This window comes from Sphaerodactylus townsendi, linkage group LG05 (assembly GCF_021028975.2).
Source record: "Sphaerodactylus townsendi isolate TG3544 linkage group LG05, MPM_Stown_v2.3, whole genome shotgun sequence".
Taxonomy (NCBI): domain Eukaryota; kingdom Metazoa; phylum Chordata; class Lepidosauria; order Squamata; family Sphaerodactylidae; genus Sphaerodactylus; species Sphaerodactylus townsendi.
The window spans coordinates 31,706,250-31,729,627 of record NC_059429.1 but is presented as its reverse complement, the minus strand read 5'-3'; the positions used below and the strand labels follow the sequence as shown (position 1 = coordinate 31,729,627).

General features: G+C 41.3%; 1 protein-coding gene across 1 annotated transcript in view; it reads left to right on the top strand.

Annotated features, from left to right (window-relative positions):
• KCNT2 (potassium sodium-activated channel subfamily T member 2) overlaps positions 1-23,378 on the top strand; it is a 252,026-nt gene that overhangs the window by 125,835 nt on the left and 102,813 nt on the right. The window contains exons 7-10 of the mRNA XM_048498157.1: positions 1,529-1,603; positions 2,932-3,015; positions 6,472-6,566; positions 23,175-23,355. Coding sequence (XP_048354114.1) covers positions 1,529-1,603; positions 2,932-3,015; positions 6,472-6,566; positions 23,175-23,355 — 435 coding nt within the window. The remainder of the gene's footprint in view (positions 1-1,528; positions 1,604-2,931; positions 3,016-6,471; positions 6,567-23,174; positions 23,356-23,378) is intronic.

Below are 23,378 nucleotides of genomic sequence, written 5' to 3'. Positions count from 1 at the left end.
AAATTCACAAATGATATTCATTAGGACCCAATAGTACACATCTTGTCTACAGACCACTGCATATCAAGTGAACATATGACACTTCTTTTAAAAAGTGTGTACTCACTGAGGGAAGTCTGAGCCAACTGGGGGAAAGGAGGAAAGGAGGGACCCAGAATTCCTGAAAACTACTTACATATAAGTCGTTTATGGACCTGACCTAGATTGCCCTGGATATCCAGATCTTGTAAGCTAAGCAGGTTGGCTCTGGAAAGTATTTGTGTTAGAGACCACCAAGGAACTCTAGGATCACAATGTAGAGATAGGCAATTGCAAACCACTTTGACAATCTATGGGTTCGCCATAAGTCAATTGTAATTTGATGGCAAAAAAAGTTACACACAAATAAAAGTCAGGTAGCTCCCTCACATTGTGCCTATGTCATAAAATACAGGTGGTTATTTGCTGATTTCAAAATGTATTTTCCAGGGCAAATATTTGTGTAGTTTCTAACTGATAGGAGTAGCTAGAATGTGCTGTTAATATGCTGAATTTTTGTAAAGTGTTGTAATACCAAGCTGCCCCATTCCCCCTTCAGGGTCCCTAGCGAGGACCCTGGTGCCAACTCGCCTTCCCTTTCCCGGGTATTGGAACCCCCGTCCTCACTCCCGTTCTGCGGGGAGTGGACTAATTGTGACGACCTTTGTAGCCACAGCTTGCCTGAGCCTAAGAGAGTCTAGTACGGCAGGAGGTTGGGGTTGCCCGTCTCCCAGCCCTCCCCGTAGGCCTCCTTGTTCTTTCTCGCTCTTTCTCTCTACCAGCTTTCCCATCCTTCTGCTCCTTCCCAGACTCCACTCTCTCTTCTGCCCTCCGGTTTTACCCTGCTCCCCCTTTACTCTCAACCACCCCCTTTCCTTCCCTGCTCTGTCTTTCCCATTCTCAACCTCCCATCCTCCTTTCTCCCCCATTCTTTTATCCCCTCCATCCTCTGCCTTCCTCCTAAAAACCCTGCCCAACCCCCTTGAGCATGCCCTTTCCCCTGCTGCCTCACCCGCCCTGGCGGCTGAGCTTGACCTTGCCCCTTGCCGAGGCTGCAGCTTCCCCCGGTCTGGGCCTGCCTCATCCTCCCGCCATGGCAAACGGCTCAGGCGAGCCTCCAGGCCCCGAGCCATCTGTTCCCTTGCCATGTCCTCCTGCCACCGCAGGTGGCTCGGCTGAGTCTTCCGCCCCCCCAGCTGTCCCTTCAGTGTCGTCTGCCTCCTCCTGGGCCATGTCTTCACCAGCCAGCCGAGTCCTGGCCTTGTCATCACTGACCAGCTGGGTCCTGGCCCCGTCGTCGCTGTTGAGGCCGGCGGGCGGGAGGGATCCAGGCCTGGCCGAGGCTGTGAGGCTGCCGGGCCACCTGGCAGGCAAGTCCAGGGAGGGGGTTACCCCCGCCCCCGAACACAGGCATAATAGTATAATTTTGTAATATGTCAAACAAAATATTTAAGGTCAAAAATAAAAGTTGATTACTGATGTGTTATGTTTTTTAAACCTTTTTTAAAAGGGAAACATGTGGGAACAAGTTTTGCGGATTCCCTTCCTATTGGAAATTATCAATGCAATTCCTTTCATTATTACGGTAAGTTTCTCTTTGCATTTCTGTGGTCTGAACATTTGAGTTTGCTGGTTAATCATATACAGTGGTGCAAACAGTGGTTCGGTTCTTTAAAAAAATTGAAGCTTTTTCTGTGATTATTTCTGTTAGAGACACAAGCTTGAATTGGTTTAATTGGTAGATAATCAAGCAATACTTTGGTTGCAATTAGTTGGAACCAGTTTAAATTAGAGCAAATGTTAATTGGTGGAGCCGAGATGTATGACTTAAGACCTTCTTGGCTTTGATATGTTGTAGCACTTTTTAAAATGTATTGTTCTAACAATGAATGGTAGTGTCTGTTTATCACATTACATTGTAACTTTATATTGTGAGCCTGTGGACAGGATTTGTCTTCCTTTACTTAATTATTGTACTGTACCTATTATCTGAAGTACTCTATAATGGATGATATCATGATCTTTACTTTCTTTATCTCAAAAGGTATTTGTCCTGAGGTTTGGCTATTATGCCAACTTATTTAAACTCAGGGGCTTAAAAACAGCTGTTTAATTGAGCACTAGTGGTTAATAGCCCTGATATATATTCTACATGAATTTGAAGGCAGGGTGGAATTATTGGGTGTTCAAAGTTATGAAAACTTGCTTTCACCCTTTAAATATACTCAAGCTCACTAGATCATATGCCAAACAAACAAAACTGCCTATAAAAATCCATCAGCGGGGGATGAAACTCTAATTTTTAACAGTTGCATGGATGATGTACTCTCTGTCAAAAAGACTGGAGGTAAGTCCCACATTAAAAAGTCCCTGGGTCCTCCATCTGTATGCTCCAGAAATGTCAGCCAGATATGCCCTGGGAGCTCCATGTTGGAAACTTAATTCCAAAGTGTGCATGGGACAAATACCAGGTGTACCAGGGCCATCTCAGGTCAAGAAACTAGAATGAAGGAAAGGCATAAGCTCTTTCTCACTGTTCATTTTGATTTCATTTCCACATCAGGATATGTGAGATACACACCAACTTTATAATGGGTGAATTGCCATCGATCAGGTTAAAGAGGATCCTACATTTGTATATGATTCATTTGTCTTTCCTTATAGAAGGAGCTTCCAGCACTGATATCTTTCCCATAGAAGTGGTTTCAACCAGAACGAAGCATTTTCAGGGTATAATAACTTGCTGTCTGCTAAGTTTGTTTATGATTGTAGCCTTTACCAGAAGAGATAAATGGCGATAAAAGAATATCTTGAATGCCAGAGAGAAAAAAATGGGAATCTTTTAAAAATAAAGTATTCTGTGAAATTTGAGAAGATATGCTTAGTGACTGTCTGTATTCTTTTTTCTTTCAGATTTTTTGGCCTTCATTAAGAAACTTATTCATTCCGGTATTTTTAAATTGCTGGCTTGCCAAGCATGCTTTGGAAAATATGATTGTAAGTGTAACGAAGCAGTAAGATATGGATTCATTTTGAAAATACCTGCTTACAATTTTCAGTATGGGTTGGTGCACAAATCAGTAAACATAAAAGCTTGATACACTATGTGGTCAAATGAAAGGATTTAGTTTCAGGCCTGTATAGAGCCAATGAAAATTGGTAGGAGTAAATTGGCTTAAATCCAAGCATGTCAGCTTAATTGCTTTTTGGACTGCCTTTCACATGTTGAAGTTGTTTCACAGTCGGCATTTCAAACCTTCTGTTTTACCTCCCTGTAGTTTAATTAGATTCAGGTTTTTAGGAATTCAAGTGCATTGTCTGTGTTTATAATAAAACCATTGGTCCAGCATTAATCCCTTTGACAGGTGTTCTTTTTTCTGGTACTAAATATTTAGAAAGTCACTCAAACTGTAGAGCTAGGAACTGGAGAGGTCCCAGTTTAGCAAATAGCTATTATAACTGACTGTTATGGCACCTGGCATTCTGAAACATCAAAAAAGAAAAGCAGAACATAGTGATATGGCCAAAGAACAACAGTGGTCCAATTATTTCAGCTTAGTGTGTTTGGTCAGCTGGCAAATTTAAGAGCAGTTGAAAACATATGCAACAAAAGATCTAGGACCAACCTTGACGTAATGATGCTGTCAACTTAAAATTTTTGTACAGCTGAATGAACATTCTGCAAAGTTCAGGTACTGCATAATGAACTAGAGCAATAGCAAATTTAGGCAATCATTGTGCATTATCGCAGTCCAGTAGGGAGTTCTGAATTATGCTTTGAACTCAAAAGCTTGTAGTAGAACTATAGACTTTTGGGGCAATTTTGCCCCTGTCATTTTCTACTTTTGGATCTTCATATGTTAAATGGGAATACTAATTACTATTATTTGGCTGTTGTAAGGATGAACTGAAGGATTGTGCTCCCATAAAAGCATGGATCCAGAAGTTCCGCCCTGGGTGCCTTCATTATCTGATATATGGTGTATGATATAGTGTCCATAGTGCATGGTAATGTGTTTATGGTACCAAGTTTACAATGGAAACTATGAATCACTGCTGGCCTCACCCACATTTCTTTTTGCTGTGAGGAGATTCTGAATACACACAGAGAAGGGCCTCTGATCTAAATTGGTCTAAATTGCTGGGCAGGCTCTGTACCCTGTATTAGAACATTTCTATTACTGCTCTGTTGGGCTGCTCTTGAAGATGCTCCACAAGCTTCAATTGGAACAGAATTCTCTGGTTCGCCTTCTCTTGTGATTGGATGAAAAAAATCATATTATTCTCTATTCTACTGCATCTATACTTTCTCCCTGAATGCTTCCAGTTCCAATGCAAGGTGCAGGTTATTAACTTTAAAGCTTTAATTAAAACTTTAAAGTGCCATCCTAAGCAGAGTCTCACCACTTTGAGTCCACTGAAGTCAGTAGGCTTGTACAAAAGTGTAACTCTGCTAGGTTGACATCACAACTGACCTGTGTATATCACGGGATGTATTTTTCCATACTTTCCTTCCATCTCTTACACTTTGTTAATGCTTTCTTGTTTAGGTGTTTAGTATTTTTGTATCACATTTGATCTGATGTAATATTTGTGTATGAGACATCAAGTCACAGCCAACTTATACTGACCCCATACGGTTTTTCAGGCAAGAGATATTCACAGATGGTTTGCCATTGCCTTCCTCTGCACCGTTGCCCTGGTATTCCTTGGACAATGGCCATCCAAATATTAACCAGACCCTGCTTAGCCTCTGAGATCAGATGAGATCCAGGTCAAGGCATTGAAACATAGGCAGTGGCTTTTTGGAAGCCCCTTAGTAGTAAAATACACACTTAAAATAAACAAACTCTCTGCTTAAAGTGGTATAGTTTGTCCCCTTCCTTAGCAGTTCTTCTGTTAGGCTAAGGACTTATCTTTTATTTCAGAAGTGATTCCAGCTAATTAAACTTTCTGCTATGCTGTCTTAAATTTCAGAGTGTTTTGTGTTGGCCTAACCGCTGCCTCATTGTATTTAGTCTGGGTTCATTGTGATGTATTATATCCCTCTCTTATTGCAGGATCTGCTTTGATTAGGTGGTTTTTCTGCTTAAAACAACAAAAAAGTTACCTTGTGAGTCGTTTTAAATAACCTTGCAGGAAGATGACTTATGTATGCTGCTTGCAAGTAGTGCAACTGGCCACAGGCTTCCTCACTGACCAAACACATAGAATGATCATTGGCCACCTCATCTGACCACCACTTTCTGCCCCTGTGACATGGTACCCATTGATTTGGCAGGGCTATTCAGTGCTGGACTGGCCATAGTCTCCCTTCTAGTCCAAACAGCACTGCCATGACTTTTCCTATCTTTCCCAGCCTCCTTTCTTCCCTATTGCTTCACTCCCTCACCTACTCTCACTGCTGCCAGCTCCTTCCTTTCTCAGTGTCCCTGCAACTGCCCACTGTCTGCCTGTCTCCTTCCTCATTGCTACATCAGTTGGTTGGATGTCTGCCTGCCCACCTGCCATACTACTGCCACCTCCTCCCTTCCCCATATTCTGTTCAGTTGATTTTGCAGGACTTGGAGTGGAAAGCTGGGCAACTTCCCCACTAGTTCTAGACATCTTTTCTAACTAAGAAATAATTGCGGAGATTGTTCCTTGAAATAGCAGTCATGATGTTATGTCATGAGTGACTATTTTAAAGTTGCAACTGGCCAAGTGCAGAGATTGACTCTCCAGTTTGTGGCTTTGTAAAAATCCTTTGTATGGGATGCACTGCTCTAATTGACTCCCTTGTTTATTGTGTCCTTTTCTATGCTGTTTTGGGCTTGAAAACCTTGAGAGTTTGGAAGTGGAGGGTGTTTGCAGCACCTGTTTCCTGCTCCTCTCTACTAGATCTCTCCTAAAGAGCTTGGCGAGAGAACCAAGCACCCTTCTCACTGGTGGCCTTCTAAGCTCTATTTGACACCTGTGAAGTAGGGGATATATGCTCAATCAAGTCACTTGATGTCTCTCAAGAACATGTGGTCTTATGAAATCTCATGGGAATCTTAGGCTGTACCTACAGCCCTCTTTCTTGCCTTGGGTGGGCTAAACAGATATTGGTAAGGATTGAAATGAGGCTTTAAAGGGCTCATATTATGCTGCCACACTTCTTTCTTCTTATGGTCTCTGTCCTTGGTACTGAATCGAGAATTCTTGGGTTTTGGATTAAGTTCGGAGATGGCTCTGGGAACGAGGACTGTGTTACTCTTAAACATCCCTGAATTTTATTTTAAAGTTTTTAGATTTCTCTGAAAGACCTGGAATTCCCCTAGGCTCATTGGGAATATCACTCTTCTCTATAAATGCTATTTTGTGGAATTATCTATATTTTATAGTCATGCTCAGAAGCAGATATATGACTAGATAGGGAGTATAAGTGGGATGTCTTAACACCGTACTTCTTTCCTTTTTCTTCTGATATAGAATGACCTCCATAGAGCTATCCAGCGCACACAATCTGCAATGTTCAACCAAGTTCTGATTTTAATATCTACATTACTTTGTCTTATCTTTACCTGGTAAGTAATAATATCGTTCCTACTATTTCTACATGGGTATATGTTTATCTGATGCAACTGAAAAAACAAAGCGTATGCAGTATAATTTGCATATATTTTCTTGTGGTGTGATCAGAAGTAATGCATCTAAAGAAGTGGCTCACTGCCTTGTATTGAATCAGACCATTGGTTGAATCTGGGACCTTCTGTGCTCCAGTCCAATGCTCTACCACCATGCCACAGCGCCTTTTATGCTTATGACCCAATATATTTGTTGGTTTTGAGGTGCCACATCACTCTTCATTATATTCCTAATATTGTAATTCTTTGGCTACAAACAAGGTAGTTTTAACTATGTATGATTTAGGAATATACTTTGTGGTGAGGGGGCAGTTATTTGTCTATAGTAGGAAAAATAATATTCTTTTCCTGTTTATGAAAGTGTTTCTGATTTGGTATGAATGTTGCTGTATTTTAGAAAAGTCGCAATTGAGTCTTCTGCAGAGAATGCCATGCCTGTGATGTCCCAAAGGTAGTTAGTTCAAAGAAAAAAGGAGCTAAACTGCCAGCACCTGGTAAAGCTTTTGGGAAGAGTTTCTTTCCAGGTTCTTTTTAGTGGGATGGAGTTAAAGTTGATGGGATGTGAAGAGTTTTTGGATGTGGACATGAAAATGTGCCACATTGACTAGGAAAGCAAAGAAACATTGCTGAAAGGAATGTGTTTCTCTTTACAAAACAAAGCAAAAAATGCAAATTGAAGTGTGAAACTTGGGAAGCTAAATCTGAGTCTGCTTTGAGCAACAATTATTGTAAAAAGTTGTGCCATGTCATTTGTTTGTGTACTCTCAAATTTATTTTGGAATTGTATATTTCAGTTCTAGCACCAACTGGATTTTTCACCTATCCTTACTGAGTTTGTGTGAAGCATAGTATTGAGTGTTCTTTGATGAACTTATGCTTTCTTATTGATTGGAGTTTGTCTCACCTTGCAACATTGCACTGGAGTATTTTACATAACATAAGCTGTGCCTCCTCTCCTTGCTGAGGCTGGCTGTGGGCAAAGGAGGTGTTCCTTCGCTAGAGTCTGTGACTGACAAACCAGAGACACTGCTAGGAAGAGAACATTATGTTCAGATGTATTCTGCAGTTTGGTAACTGACAGGAAAGGCTGTCAGTAATGGCAAGTTGACCTACAGCAATTATGGCTACATTCAGCATCTGCAGATAGTGGCTTATTATGCATTGTTATGTTCCGACCTTATTCTGCCCTTTTCAGGAGAAAAAAGTAAGCTAAATAGCAGCAATAATACCCAACAACATAATTGCTAGCTGAGGGAATGAAGCAGTTGGTTATAGCCTCCAATACTGATTGGAAAATGTCATCCAATTGCCTTAAAAAAAGTCCTCTGTTGATTTGGGAATTGTTTATGTTGTTGCTTCTTTAGACTTCTGCACATTATGTTTATATAAAATATTAATATTTATTAGAAATTATTTAGTTATAGGCCTATTTTGATATTTGCCAGTTGAACTATGCAGAGCACTCGCATAAGAATTTTCACAAAAGCCTGAAACAGCTTTTATTATTATAGCCCCTGAAGCTTGGATGTGAAATAAAAGAAACATGAGCTAACAAACTATTTTGCAGTAGTAATATTATTCAATCATGCATATAACATTGACATCATTCAAAGCCCCTCATATGCCTACCATGCAGTCCTACACAGAGCTACTGCCTTCTAAACCTGTGGTCTTCAAAATATTTAGATTAGAATAACTCTGCATAAGATTATATTGATAATCTTAGTAATACTGTATTATTGCAGCTGGATGGCTGTGATCATGTCATGAATATTTTCAAGAAACAACAGTTGACTTGTAGATTCACAGTTCAGTCATTTAATGGCTATGTTTTCAGCTCACGTATAAACTTGTATACATATTTGCATATCTGAATTTGTATGAACTATCTTTTCTTGGCCTTTACTACAGCACTGCCTTTGATTAGGAAAAGCAGATATAAACCTATATGCCTTATTGGGCTGGATTTGTATCCCAGGATTCATTTGTCTTAAGGGTACTGCATTAATTTATTCAGACTGCTGAGGTATCTTTGAATTCACTTGCATTATCTTGAATTTTTTAAAATAGTTTTTGCCTCATCCTCCAGATGTTCTCTAAAATTCTCAAGGTTCTCAAGATAATGACACTAAACACAAATATTGAAGGGCTTTATTTAACATGAAGCCATTTAATAGTTCATATACTTGATGGACACCACTTTCACTTCCCAGAGTATGTGGGGCTGGGGCTGCCAGCTCTTAATTGGGAAATACCTAAAGATTTTGGGGGCGGGAGTTTGAGGAAGGCAGGGTTTGGGGTTGGGAGAGGTTGGTAACTCTGGGACTGTTGTACAGCCCTGGAGGATGGTAACCCTGGGACTGTTGTACAACTCCTGGTTCTTAGGGTACTATGGAATTGCCATTTGCATGAACAATTGCTGCAAATAGTCAGCATCGACTACAAAGCCACATCTCCTGTGCAAATATTAGTAGTTAGTTGGAGATCAGTGTTGGAATCCAGACATGTAATTCTGAAAATTCTGAAAATGGGTCAAACCATACAGGCATGTGACAGTTCCCTTTATGACCTTTGCAAAGCTGGGGGTGGGGGAGTCTCCTGTGGAACTGGGAACATTCTATTAACTGAAACCTCTGTAATGGTGGCTCATTTCTGGGTTCTGATCCAGTTGGATAATGGATAAAATGTTCCTTGCAGGGCAATCTGTGACTGACAATGGGAACTTTTTTATGGGACTTAAGGAAAGCAGTATCACTGTGATGATGAAATCTAATTCTTACCTTCTTTGAAATCTGCTGTGCATGTACATCTATATTATGTTACCTTGCTGAGTGCTATAAGCTATTTGCAAAACAAGAAATGAAGAAAGTAGAATTAGTTGAGGACAACTCTAGCTAATGGAGCCCAGTTACGACACTTGCATCATATTACACAGTTGTTTCGTGTCATGTACTGGATTTTCTTTTGTGTGTGGCTGCACTTGTATTATAAATGCACATCAGTAGACTCTTTCCCTAGCTGTTATCCTGCTGTGTTGCACGGCTCATTTGTGTTGGGGGGAGAGATTTACCAGGTGATCATTAGTACAGTGTTCTTAAGTAGTGAATGTAGTGCTTTCTTGTTATTGCCAGCCTAGGGAATGACTTGACCCTCATCTTGTTCCCCAACCAGAATAACACCACACAACACATTTATTTATGGAATAAAACAAATTGGCCATAGCCATTTTATTTATTGGAACAAGGTAACAGAAGCATAAGGCACAGCATTGGGGGTCTGATCTACCAGCTGGGCAAGTGCTGTCCCCCAGCGAATAATTTCCTCAAGCTCGTTTGCTGAGGAAAAAAACACAATGCCATGGAGCAGCAGTGGGAAATTTCAGATGAGTGGTGGGCCACTGCCTGAAGATTCCTGCTGCTGCTAGGGGCGCAAGTCCTAGTAGCCCATGTCTGGGCCCCCTACCCATTGACTTGCTCCATCCTAAACCTCTTAGGGAGATTCCATCAAAGTGGGTTCCTCACTCGTTAACCCCACATTAGATCAGTCTCCCATGTGCAACCCACATGGCTATGACAAAGAAATATGCATGAATAAACATTTACAAACAGGGCAAGGAGGGTGGGGATTTGCTTGGTGTCACTGCTCGATTGAGGGCTTGGCCCACTCACACTGGCTTATATAGCCGAGCAGGCCCAGGCCTCTAAATGATGTAATGACGCGTGTGCATCATGACGTATTGCCCCTGACATGTGTAGGGGGCTGCCAGCACATGCCCAGTCAGGCATGTGAATTTTCGTGGGCCCTCCTGAGGCCCACAAAACCACAGGAAGTGGTGAGGAGAGTAAGGGCAGCCATTCCCAGCCCAGCAGGGGAAGGTTATATAACTTGCATATCAAAATGTTGTATAATTTGTATATCAAAACCATTCAACATAAATACAAAATACATGTCTTTATTAGCGTCAAAAATATAAATTAATCTAGAGTTAATTTATATGTGTGTGTGTATATAAATTAAACTAGATTAATATAAATTAATCTATCAGTGTGGAACAGAGAACAATGCCACTAACAAAAATATAGACAATTAAAAGAAACAAAAAACCTCATCTCCTACATCATCTTCACTACCACATTATTGAACAAAATACCACTGAAAAGGAAAGGAAAAAATCATAGTTCCTTGGCACAGATTAGTGACAATCTTAAAAGGAATTGATTTTTTTAAATTGTGTGTAACTTTAAGAAATTTGTACCGCCTTAGTTTTAAGACTTACCATACTTACATTTTCTAAAATATAATAAGAACAGTTTACTATGTTAAATTGGGTCTCATCCAGTGGGACCTCATCATCTTCCTTCCCTGTAAACAAATTACTTATATTTATCATGTTCTCATTGTAGAATATTAGCCCAATAGGATTTTATTCAGCTGTATTACAGAGTTGATTTGACCTTCTATTTTTGTAAAGTACAGTGGAAAGGGAAGGACAAATTTATTTATTTATTTTATTTATTTATTTATATTTTAGATTTATATAGGCCGCCTCTTCCCCGGAGGGCTCGAGGCGGCTCAACAACATGGCTGTCACTAACAGCAACTTGACAGCTATAGCAAACATTAAAACTCGGACTAGCAGTTACATATAATTTAAAAACGATCCAAGCTATTCAACAGTATAAAACAATATAAAACAGTTCAGACAGGCGCCCGCTCCTAAGGCTAAAAGCAAGGAGAAGGTGAAGAGAGAGAAGGGAGAGGCAGGTGGGCCCAGGTGCTGGAAGCATAGCGAAGGCCCAACCAAGGTGACACTAGCGATGGAAATTGACAGCATTTTCAATGGGGAACGCAGTAAAACCAGGCCCGGCCTCTCCAAAAGGCCCGATTGGAATAATTCTGTCTTACAGGCCTCGCGGAACTCACCAAGGTCGCAGAGGCCGGACTGATGGAGTAAGGTATTCCCACCAGGCTGGGGCCAGAGCGTGGAGCCTAGCCCGGGTGGAAACCAGCTTACGCATCGTCAGCGGGGCCAGGGGTCACCAGTAGTTCTGCCACTGCGGCGCGGTGGCCTATGTGGACATAAGGGGTGATGCGGTCCCGTAGATATGAGGAGCCCCATGTGCAGCGTAAGGCATGAAGGTTATCACCAGCACCTTGAAGACGATCCGGAACTCCACAGGAGCCGTTGAGCGGCATAACACCAGAGGTGATATGATCACGAGTAATCACCACCACCTGTCAGAAGCCGTGCAGCTGCATTCTGGACCAGCTTCAACTTCGGATCAATCGCGAAGGCCAGCGTAGAAGCGAGTTACGAAGTAATCTAACGAGGGTGACTGTCGCATGGTCACAGTGGCCAGGTGGTCTGGGAGATAGGGGGCCAACGCCGTTATGGCGAAGAAGATGAAACGCAACCTGGGTGACATGGGGCCTAATGCTCGATGACAAGGCAGAGTCCAGAAGGCGGACCCCGGAAACTCACGAGCCAGGATGCGAGGGGCCGAGCGGCCCCTCCAGTATAGGCTGACTGGAATTCCCTTGGCCTCTCCCGGCCTAGCCAGAGGACCTCGTCTTTTGTTGGATTAGTTTAACCTACTCTGCTTCAATGAAAACCAGCAACCGACTCAAGAGCAATGCTGTAGAGCTGCAGGGGCAGAGGCGCCCCTCTCCATCAACAGAATGAGCTGGGTGTCATCCATGTGGTGACAGACCAGCTAAGCCTCCACACCAGCTGAGCAGGGGTCGCATCTTAGATGTTAAATAAAAGCCCGGGGGAAAACAAGGCCCCTGAGGGACCCCAGCTAGGGGCTCTCTGGGAGGCCTCAGCCCGCTGTACCTGCTGACCCGACCCTGGAGAAGCAGAGGCAATCCGTGAAGGACAGTGCCCGCACTCAGAGGCTGCCAGGCGGTGGATCAAAAAGGTGCGTGATGGTGACCACATCAAAGCGCTGCTGTGAGATCCAAAGCAGCCTGAAGCAGCGCCGATCCATATGAGGTCTAGCTGCATCGCAGACATATCTGTGATGGCAATGAGGACGGTCTCCGCCCCATGCCCAGCACGGAAGCCGGACTGGAAGGGATCGAGGAATGGAAGGGAGGGTTCAATACCTAGAACTGGAATTACTAACTTCACCCATTTTATGTGGAAATGTCCAATAATATCTCTGAATGCAGAAAGAAGTTGAAAAACTAGGATCAATATTCTAAATGTAGCTTATAACTGTTACTAGCAGCGTTTCTGAGCCTCCTCATTCTTTGAGATATAGTTCAGAGACTCTGCATGGAGGGGAATAATTTAAAAAACCAGATTTTTCTGGGCATTTTTCTAAATGTATGGAAACTCCAGCTTTTAAGCTGCTTTTGTATCCAGTATCTAACTATGTACCTCTCAGATATAATTCAATAAATTGGGATACTTTCCAGTAACAAGGATATCTAATCAAATCCTTAGCCCCCTGCATGGACCAAGAAATCCATAAAAGGGGCTTACACTGGAGTAAGGTAGAGATTTCTGCATACCTAGTGGAATCCCCAGGTTTGCAGAAGAATATGAAAAGTTGAAAAAAGTTAGGAAGCAGATCCTGCCCCCCCCCCCATAACAGCTCACCATGCACAAATGTATAAAAATACCAGAGCTTTTGATAGAATTTCATGATGGCCTCTGAAAACTGGTATAAAACATTTAGGCAAAAAGAAAGGTCAGCAAATGGGTGACCAGGGTAGGAATAAGACTCAGCATGGGGCAGCTGATGTGGAACCAGGACATACTGAAAGGAGGAGGACTGGCATATACAGCCAAAGCAAGAAGGGAGGAATGTGCAACATCTAATACCAAAGTTATTTGTTACTGAAGGTTTCCCTTTAGTGTTCTCCCATGATTGAATTGTCCTCTAATCAAAGAATTGAAAGGTAAGTAGACACCTCTTACATCAGACTGCAAATTTGCAGAGTGGACATGTGAAAGCTAGTCTATTTCTGCTGTTATTTGGTTTTATTGTGCTAAAGAGAAACCATTTATTCCTGCTGTGATTTGAGCTAAAAGGCCAAAGCAGTATCTGATCATTTTATGGAATACCTATTTGACTTGATGGATATAATCCAAATTTAGAGATTTCTCAGAGCTATTCTGGGACTACTTGAGTGACTGATCGACATAATTATAAGTCTTGAAGTGGTGTTGCACTCAGTGGCAGCCTTTGCTAGGATAGCAGCCATAAACCTTTGGTTAATCATTTGTCGCAAATACTCCTCCTTGAATTCTGCTGTTTCATGATTGAAAATGCCTGTAAGAGTGAATGGAAGAAAGTAATAACTCAGAAAATTAATTGTGCTTCATTCTGTATTCAATTACTATTAAGATATGAGAAAGACTGGGGCACTAGTTAAATTGTTTGCAGTACATACTATCAGAATATATGGTGTGGCTTGCAGATTTTTCTTTTCCTCTAACTTTAACTCTAATTTCCCCACGATTAAACAACTTTGTGCTTTTCCTATCTGTATCTAAATATAATAGAGCTTTTGCTTTCGCAAACTGAAATGTTCCAACATCAAAAGTAGCTTAAGCAAATTCCTTTAAATGATTATTTTGTCCCTATAGTGAAGGATAATTAGAGATTGCAGCTTGTGTAGTGTTATTCGTAATTAGTTAAAGAAAAAAATATTGTCCATCATTTGACTGTCTTATTAAGTCTGCACAAGATGATCAGGTTATCTTGTCCCTACCTGGAAATAAATGTTTATACTATAGAAAGACTGGCCATTAAGATAAAGTAGTTACAAGTGTAAATTCTTGCTGTTGAAGAAATTTTGTTAATTTATGGTATTTGTACATTCTTGATAGCTGATGTATTAAATGAATTGGATCACTGAATGAGCTCAGATGGCTGAATAATAAAATGTATTGAATTTGAAAAGTGACCACATTTGTTTTCCACAGGAGGGACAAACTAGAGAATTCTCAAAAAAATGTGAGACTACTTCCTTAATTATGGAAATGGCTTATATCTCAGTCACCGCAGATCTTTAAACAAATCTCTCTATTTCAATCCTCCCATTACCGCCTGTGTAAAAAAATAACTCCCCATTAGTATAGAGTTTTAGAAATGCTCACTGGGGCCCAGGTTCAGAATTAGATATATAATTTTTTTTCTATACTATTCTTTATTTCCTCTTCTGGGAATAAAAGATTTGAGTTTGTAGCACAATTGAAAATGATAAATACTTGTAAAAATTAGGAAAGTTGCTTTACTATGTTAGTTACTTTTGTAGCAGCTCATCTACTGAAGGGGATGATATGCTATAGAAAGATAATCATTTGTGAAGAATGCATAAATGTAAGGAAAAGTAAACAAGAATACAGAGTGTTTGTCAGTTGGGATTTTTTTAATGAACTGTAACACAAAATGAATAGGTTGAACATGGAAACAACCAGTAAAAATGGGAAATTGTCTATATTCTGTGATTTTCCCCCCGAAAACAACCATGCCACAATGGTTGTAGACTTAGTTTTATTCTGAAGATGAATGACTTCATCATTGCTTAAGCTCTCAAAGCCTTAGTATTACTCAAAATGCTGGGATATGATCCCTTTAGAGTGGGGAATTAGTGCTTTAATGAGAGGTCAGGTAAGCTTGAGATCAGTGTTTACACAAATGGGTCTCAGCAAGAAATCCTTAGGAGAATGGTGTGGAAGTTTTAACAGTTTTATTAAGAGGGTAAAAATAATAAATGTACACACACCCAAATCAAAACAGCAGAGAATTCACACAGTCCTAGGATGTATATACACTTGAGGGGATAGATTTGGAAAAGCAGGAGGTTTGGGGAAATAAAGGCAAGAATTACCTGATCTAGGAATGGAATGGTCCAACAAGCAGAGTTCAGTGACCCACACTGAGCTCTTGTAGGAGAAAGAACGCAACATGTTGGGGACATTAACCAAAGAAAGAGATATCCAGGAAAATACTGAACGCTAAGTGCTGGTTGAGGGGCCTAATTCCAGGGAGGAATGAGCCATGAGGTTATGCTAAGTGACTCTGATCTCCCAGGACAAAGGAGGCTGCACACTTGGCTTAATGTTCTAAGCAAGGACATGTTGAAAGGTAGGAGGAAGCTGACTCAATCACAAGTTCTAGACAATGCTGAATTTAAATGAAAGTGGTCTTGGGAGAGGTTAGTCAGAAATTAGGAAAATGAGATTAGTATTTCTAGAAGAATGGCTGGCAGGAACTCCTTGATGAAGTCATATTAGCATACTCATTGTTTCATGGAGGTATGTAGACCAGGGCTGGAGAGGAGAACTAGTTTTCCCAAGCTGTTGTATTGTCTCTTCCTTATCTCTTTAGGAAGACAGTGAGGCACATTGTTTTGCAAGACTGATGTTGGCGAGGGCTAGTCCAGACAGGTTTTCTTGTCCTTATATGTGACACCGAGTCAATGCAGTGAATGGCACCCCATGTTGGAACTGCAGTTCTAGGCCATGTCAAGGGTTGGCAGGATAAGCAGAGACACTGTTGTCTTAAAAACAGGGCTCCCCCACCCACCGTGGTTCGGTCTGGCACTATTTGGCATTGGGATCTATCTTGTTGTGCTGTTAATTCACAACTGCCTTAAGGTGCCTTCTTAGGGTTTTCATGGCAAGAGCCATGTAAAGGTGGTTTTCCATTGCCTACCTTCACATCATGCCCTGATATTCCTTGGGGATCTCTCTTGCAAATACTTGTCAGGGTTGAGACTGAGAATGTATGACTGGCCTAAGTTACCCAGCAAATTTCCATAGGAGACTGAGGATTCAAACCTAGGTTTCCCACATCCTAGTGCAGCACTTTAATCAATGCATCGTGCTGGCTTTCAGATACTGGGATAGGTGTATGGATAGTTTGTACGTGACAAAATACCATTGGAGTTTGATTGCAGATTGAAAATACATTGGTATTTTTAACTATAATGTATAATATGTACATGATGAGAGTTGTATCCTACCATACTATTCAACCTTTTTCTAATAGCAGCAGGGATCTTCCTCTAGAATAAGAGCCTCTGCAGCTGGAGGAAAATTCTTTGGGATAGAAAGGGAGAGGCTCAATACTTAGCTGAGCAAAGTGATAGGGTATATTCCAAAGTTAATTACATTGGGTTGGATCCCTCTTGCTCACTCTTATGTCCTTCCTGTAGCCTCTGTCCCACATGGCTTTTATTTATTCAGGTCCCATAGCCTCCAAACAATTCATTCGACCTAATAGCCTTATGTAGTATCATACTGATAAAGTGGAAAACAATTCTAACAGCCCAATACCAGACTTGGACTCAATGATTTATTCATATTTTTATCTCTTTCTATAACGTGCGGGGGGAGGGGGGAGTTGCAACAACTGAGGTGGTCTTGTGTTCAATGCTGGTTGGGAGCACTCTCATCTCCTGCTATCAAATAATCTTGGTTTATGGTTTAACATCAACATCATCCCTAACCAGTGCCATCCCTGCTGGAATCCCTACCCCAGGGATACTGGAACAAGCAGCAATGTTCCTACCAAGACAGCCACAATACCATTAAGGGCCGTGGCACTCCAGTTTTTAAGAATATGTGATAAATATGGACTGTAGTAGGGGTGCCCCAGACAGCACTGGGGCCCCTAAAGAGGTAGACATAGGCCCTGGTAGTTACATTTGATACCCCAATCCTGTAGATTCATCTTTAGGAAGTGTATGCACACACACTTGGAGTATGAGGTCAGAAAATTATGTCTACTCTGGGGCAAAGAAGATGAAGATTCAAAATATCATTCCTGAATCATGAACTACAAACCACATTTGTCTGAAGCTTGCTCATTTGCCTCACACTATTGATTTTTGAAACATTTCCTGAGAGAGAAATGAGAAAGAAGACTAGCTTTTTCCCTAGGCTGCTCAGTAGTTGGCTCAGTAGCTGTCACACACAGTCAGTTCCACTGATCAAGTGCCAGTTCACTTGAATAAAAACCTGCTCGTGAGAGCAGTGCAGTGTCAAACACACACTCTTCAAGCATTGAATCAGGGCTCTGGTGCCATGAACTGGAAAATTGCAGTTTGTATTGATATGTACTCTATGTATGTAGCATAAATACTATACACAAGAGCTTCTTTCTGTTGAATCAGACTGGTGGGGGCGTCAAGATCTAGCAAAAACTCTCTAGATTTTCAGAGAGAAGCTTTCCCAACTTTGCTGAGATCCACTCTGACTTAAGAGAACCTCAGATCTCCAGAATTTGTGGTTGTTAGTAAACCAGAAGGTAGACATTATAAAGTACATGAAAGCAAATAGTGCATCTTGCACACCAGACATGATTACAATTAATGTATTATGTTATCTTATGATATAGTTGAACAGTGTGTTCCTGGTGTTGAACCAAAAAAAGTGAAGGACTCTGGGAGATGTAATTCAAAAGATGCGATTTCTCAGGTACAGAGGGGCTGATGGGACTACAACTCCACACTCCTTCTCACTCAGCCAGTAACACTTCTTAAGTATCTTGGGACCTTGTTGGGCTGTCCTATTCCTTCCCTGAGCCAACCTTCCAGTGGGGAACATTGCAAGACTGTCTTATTCCTTGTCTGAACCAACTCTCGATTAAGTCTGCTTCAAACCCTGTATCAATTGCTAGGAATGAACAGGCTAGTAACAGTAAAGCTCTGGGGTCCTATTCCTTGGCTGAGACAACTATTAAGTCAGCAGCAAGTCCAGTACCTGGACCAGGACTGAACAGGACACCCCATCCCAGGCTCTTTGGGGGAGGGGGGGAGGCCTTGCTGCACCTGAAGTGGCTCCAGCTGAGGCAGTGACAGTGGGGCTGTGGGAGGAGGCCTTTACAGGCCCACTTGCATGGGAAAAAACACTGAATGGCTTGTGGGGTGGTGTCTCATTTTCAGAGGCAGAGCAAGGAGGAAAAGTGCCCTGTGCACCGATACGTCCTCCGTTTTCAATGCCCCGGAACACCCCTGGAAGACCCCTGCCACGCCCCCGGAATGCCCTCATCATACCCCCACAGGGGCACACACCTGGTGTGTTGCACCCCCACCCCCTTTTCCTGTCTATCCCTCTCCCCACATTATTCCCTCTTTCCCTTCCCCTGCCTCATTGTCTTCTCAGCCATTCACCAGCCTATCTTTTATCTACCCCCATCTTCAGCTATATTTATTATTTATTTACTTCATTTTAAACTCACCTTTCTTCATAGTGCAGACCAGAGCATGATCAGTTGTTTCCCTGTGCTGTGGGGGTGACAGAGCTTGTACCCCATGTGTGGCTGTTTTGTGGTTAATACAAAAGACTTACCAAGTAGTTGCTTTGTTATTGGCGATGGTTTCAGGCCAATCAACAGCAAAACTAATTACCCATTTCCTTGATGGAGAAAATGTAATTACAGAAAGGGTGAATCCCAATCTCTCTCTCTCTCCTCTCTCTCTCTCTCTTGGATGGAGCCATTGAGCTTAGGTCCTGGATGTTGAACGACTTGCGTTAACCAGAAATGCACAAAAGTTATATGTTTTAATGACTGCACTGTATTACTGAATGAGGTTAGTTCACCATATAATGATGCTTCACATTTAAAAAGTTTTGGCAGAAAGTAGTGGGTGGAGATAGTAGCATCTTTCAAAAGTAGCAGCAAGTAGCATCTGTCTTTGGAAATGGAAATGGAAAAGTTTGAGTGTTAGGGAACATGTTATTATGGAATAATTTCTCTTTCATCCTATTGAGCACTTCAGATTAAAAGTGTCCAAAAATAAGATAGACTGAAGTCGCAAAATGTTCTTTTAGCCTACTTTTGAGTGGAAAATGGTCTGATAAAAAGACAATGTAATACACTGTGCAGAGCACTCATGCCTTCCAATTTGAAGAAAGATCTTATCTTAAGATAAGAAACAACTGACAACAGTCATTGTGATTGTTTAATATCTTTGACGCTGCAGGACCTATTTCAGTGTGGCTTAGAGTTTTGAACTGTATTGTGTTGCTTTTAGTTTGCCTAGCTCTCTTAAAATGTTGAACCATAGTTTGCTGAGAAAAAGGTAGGGAATTGCATCGCATAAATGGAGGATCTGAATATGGGAGGATCTGAATGTATTCCAGATTCTCAAACCGTTGTTTTGAAGATGTCAAATGTTATGCCTGAAATAATCCCTTTGCAGGGATTAATAATGAATATTGTTGTGCACCGCCCAGAGCCCCTCGGGGATGGGGCGGTCTACAAATTCAATAAATAAATAAATAAATAAATAAATAAATAAATAAATAAATAAATAAATAAATAAATAAATAAATAATACACATTAAAATTCATATGAAAGGGGCCCTATTCAATAGGGCAAGTGTTAAAAAACTCTTGTTTGCTAATCAGGATATAAAAGACAAAACATTGTTTTGCGAAAACTGAAGAGAATGGCAAAGAGCCAGTTCAGACATATTCTTATCTCCCCATATGGTGAGATCTTGTAGACGAAGGTCTGAAAATAGCACATATTCTTTACGGCTTAGAGATGGCTGTTTGTAAGTTAGACATTTGAGCACAGGATGGGCATTTCAGACTTGCTGATTTCCTCAATCCTCTCAAAATGTCCCTCAAACAAACAATAGTTTGGGTCCCATGATGCACAAGCAGAATGACAAATGGACTTGGCAGAGTTCTGCTTCTGCAAGATGTTGTGCAGCACCTAGGACTTTCCTCCCTATATACTATGGCTGCCTGAAACAGTTGCACAAGATGTCACACAAGCAGAAATTCAAGTGAACATACGATGTCTGACTTAGTGGAAGCAGCTACTATAGTCTTTTTCTTCTTTTTTGCATTTTCACAAGTTCAAGAGCTCTAGCGCAAGCAGGAATTTTGCACAGAATCTATGATGGCAAATGACAGCATTGATTGTTCATGACTTCTGAATGTGCTGAAGCTCATTCCTCAGGGGTCATGACCTCAGGGTCATGCTCCTGAGGGTTCACATGCTTGCTGTTTGTAGTTACTAGAATATTTGTCTGATTCTGTTCAAAGATTCTATAATAGCTTTAATGAATTATACCACATGTGTCCAACCAGGCTTTATAAGCATTATATTTGACAGTTAGCTTCCATTTTACAAGAAAGTATTTACATTTTTGCAAAAGCTTCACAATCCATACATTATTTGCCCTTCTTGGGTCACTTATCCTGGTGGAGGGGTGCCAGTATAGCGGTGGGGGTTGGGGATATGGCCATTCCCCAGCCATTCACAAAGTTATGCTGGAGGTCAGGATTTTAGATTTACTCTTGCTCTTTTGGGCATAAGTCTATTGAGCCCCATAGAGGTTTCATGGTGGTGGGGAGGATTTTTCACTTTTCAAGTTTCCCCGTGCTTCTGGGAAGCCTCTTTGGCAGCGGTGGCTAGGCACCCAGCTCTCGGATGAAACTGCCCCCTGCAACCCTATATAGACTGACCTCTGTCTAAACTTGTTAGTGTAACTGAGCTTAAACTGGAGTAATTCCGCCTGGGGTTGAATTGTAAAATGGTTATTGTGTGTTCATTCAGCAACCCTGCTAAGGTATTCTAGAAAGAAATTATATTGATTTTATTTTTGTGGCCTATCTAAAATATATCTTTACATAGTTGCAACTATATGCATGTCTCAAGGCTCTGTTTAGTAGAATCTATGTACTGCCCAAACAATTGATTACTGGCAATAGCCAGTAATAGTTGCAGGCTGGCCGGCCCACAGACCTATTTATTTTGCCAGTAGAGTGTGGTTCATTTATTTTCCTGATTTTAACTAGATAGGCTTATCTTGTCACTGGAATCCATGGAGTCCATGAGTTTGGGGACATGTTCAGTAGAATTTTCTGGTGCCTTGGAAGGAAGGACTGCCTTTCTGAGGTGGGATTGGGAGACACAATTTTGCTGTGGTCCTGGTCCAACGTGGAGGATAGGGTTTGGAAGGTGGAGCTGGGGAACTGCTGCTCATCCCCTTGGCTTTCAGTCTGTGGGACCCCACAAGGTTTCATCTTGTCCCCTGTGCTTTTTATCACCTAACTGAAACCACTGGGTAAGGTCATTTGGAGATTTGGGCTGGGTTGTTACTGCCACAAACCCACCCTGGGTCTGTGTGTTCTCACATGAAAGTTGCATGATTTCATGGACAAAAGAGCATGTTTATCTTTTTGCCACCATCCCAAGTTTCAAAGCACAGCCTAACTAATAGCTGAAGCCATTTTTGAACCTAAAGGATTGCATCAGCAAAGATGTTTCTGAAAACCCCATGAGAAATCCCAGCCTACATCCCCTACAGCACCCTGCCCCACCCCCAGCCAAAAGGCACTACTCTACAAAGTAAAGCAAAATAACAGTTTCACACTTGATAAAGAAATGTGTCTCCTGTCTTAGCTAGGGATAGCTGGACACCTGCAGGCCCTCTGTCTCCTCCCATCCTCCTGCAGTTCCCTGATGCCAGGTTCCAGCCTGACACTACCACATAACCAGTGTCTTGGGGTTGTAAAACTTTGCCCAAGCAAGTACAAATGGCTTGATTTAGAGTCAATTAAATGTAACAATCTCAGTAAGAAATGTATCAACCATCCTCAATAATTGTGAGAAAATATGAATGTTGTTTAGGAGCAAGTACATCTTGTGTTCTCTACATTAAATATAATCACATCTTTTATTACTAGGTCCTACAGATGTTTGCCCAGGGCTTTGAGTAGCCTTATCTCTGTTTAGATTTAAAACACGTAGAAAAAAGTCATTAACGCCTGCTGATTTCTACCAAAGCCCTTTCCCTGCTCCTTTTCTCCATGGTACTATATCTTACATAATGCATGTTAGTCTATGGTATACATAATGCATGCAGGCAATTAGTATTTTTTCTTTACAGTTCCATAGGGTCTTTCCTCTATGCTCTAAAATGAACACTACCAAGTTGTTATTTTTTAATTTGAAAGTTGCCTATAGTGCAGCAATTTCCATGTATCCAATTTTCTTCCCATCTCCCAATGTCTGTGGTTGAAGAAATTACCAGTCTGTTATAACTGTGCATTCTTTTTATTACATTAGTTTCAACTGCTAATCAGAATCGGGTAACGCCAGTGTGTATCTTCACTTTAGAAATAAAAGTCTAAAGGAAATCCATTGGGAGTAATCAAGCTTTTGCAGTACACATACCTGTTCATTATGTAGCATGGCAATCTTTGCAGAGACTGTATGGTTGGATTCAGACTAAATTGGGAATGTCTCCCAATTCCCACTTCTCATTGCAATGCAACCCCGCCCCCCTTGTGCTGTTCTTCAGGATCCCTTGTTCTTCAGGAGCAGCATTTTGTGGAGATTGGGGAATGGGAGACAAGAGCCAGGAAAGTTCCATTCTGGTGATAGAAAATACAGGCTAGATCAAACCCACTGTGTTGTAAACATTCTCTTGAAAACATGCATTTTACTATAAATTCTATCATTTGCATCTAATAATTGATCTTCTCTCAGATCAGAATTTTCCAAGTTTGGATTTTTGCCACCTACTTACATTTTTTTCCTCTCATTCTTTCCTTCACTTAGTATTTGTGGAATTCAGCATCTGGAACGAGCAGGAAACAAGCTGACTCTCTTTGACTCTCTTTATTTCTGCATAGTAACATTTTCAACTGTGGGCTTTGGGGATGTTACTCCTAAGATTTGGCCTTCAAAACTGCTGGTTGTCATTATGATCTGTGTTGCTCTTGTGGTGTTACCAATACAGGTAATTTTTTTCTCCTTATGCAA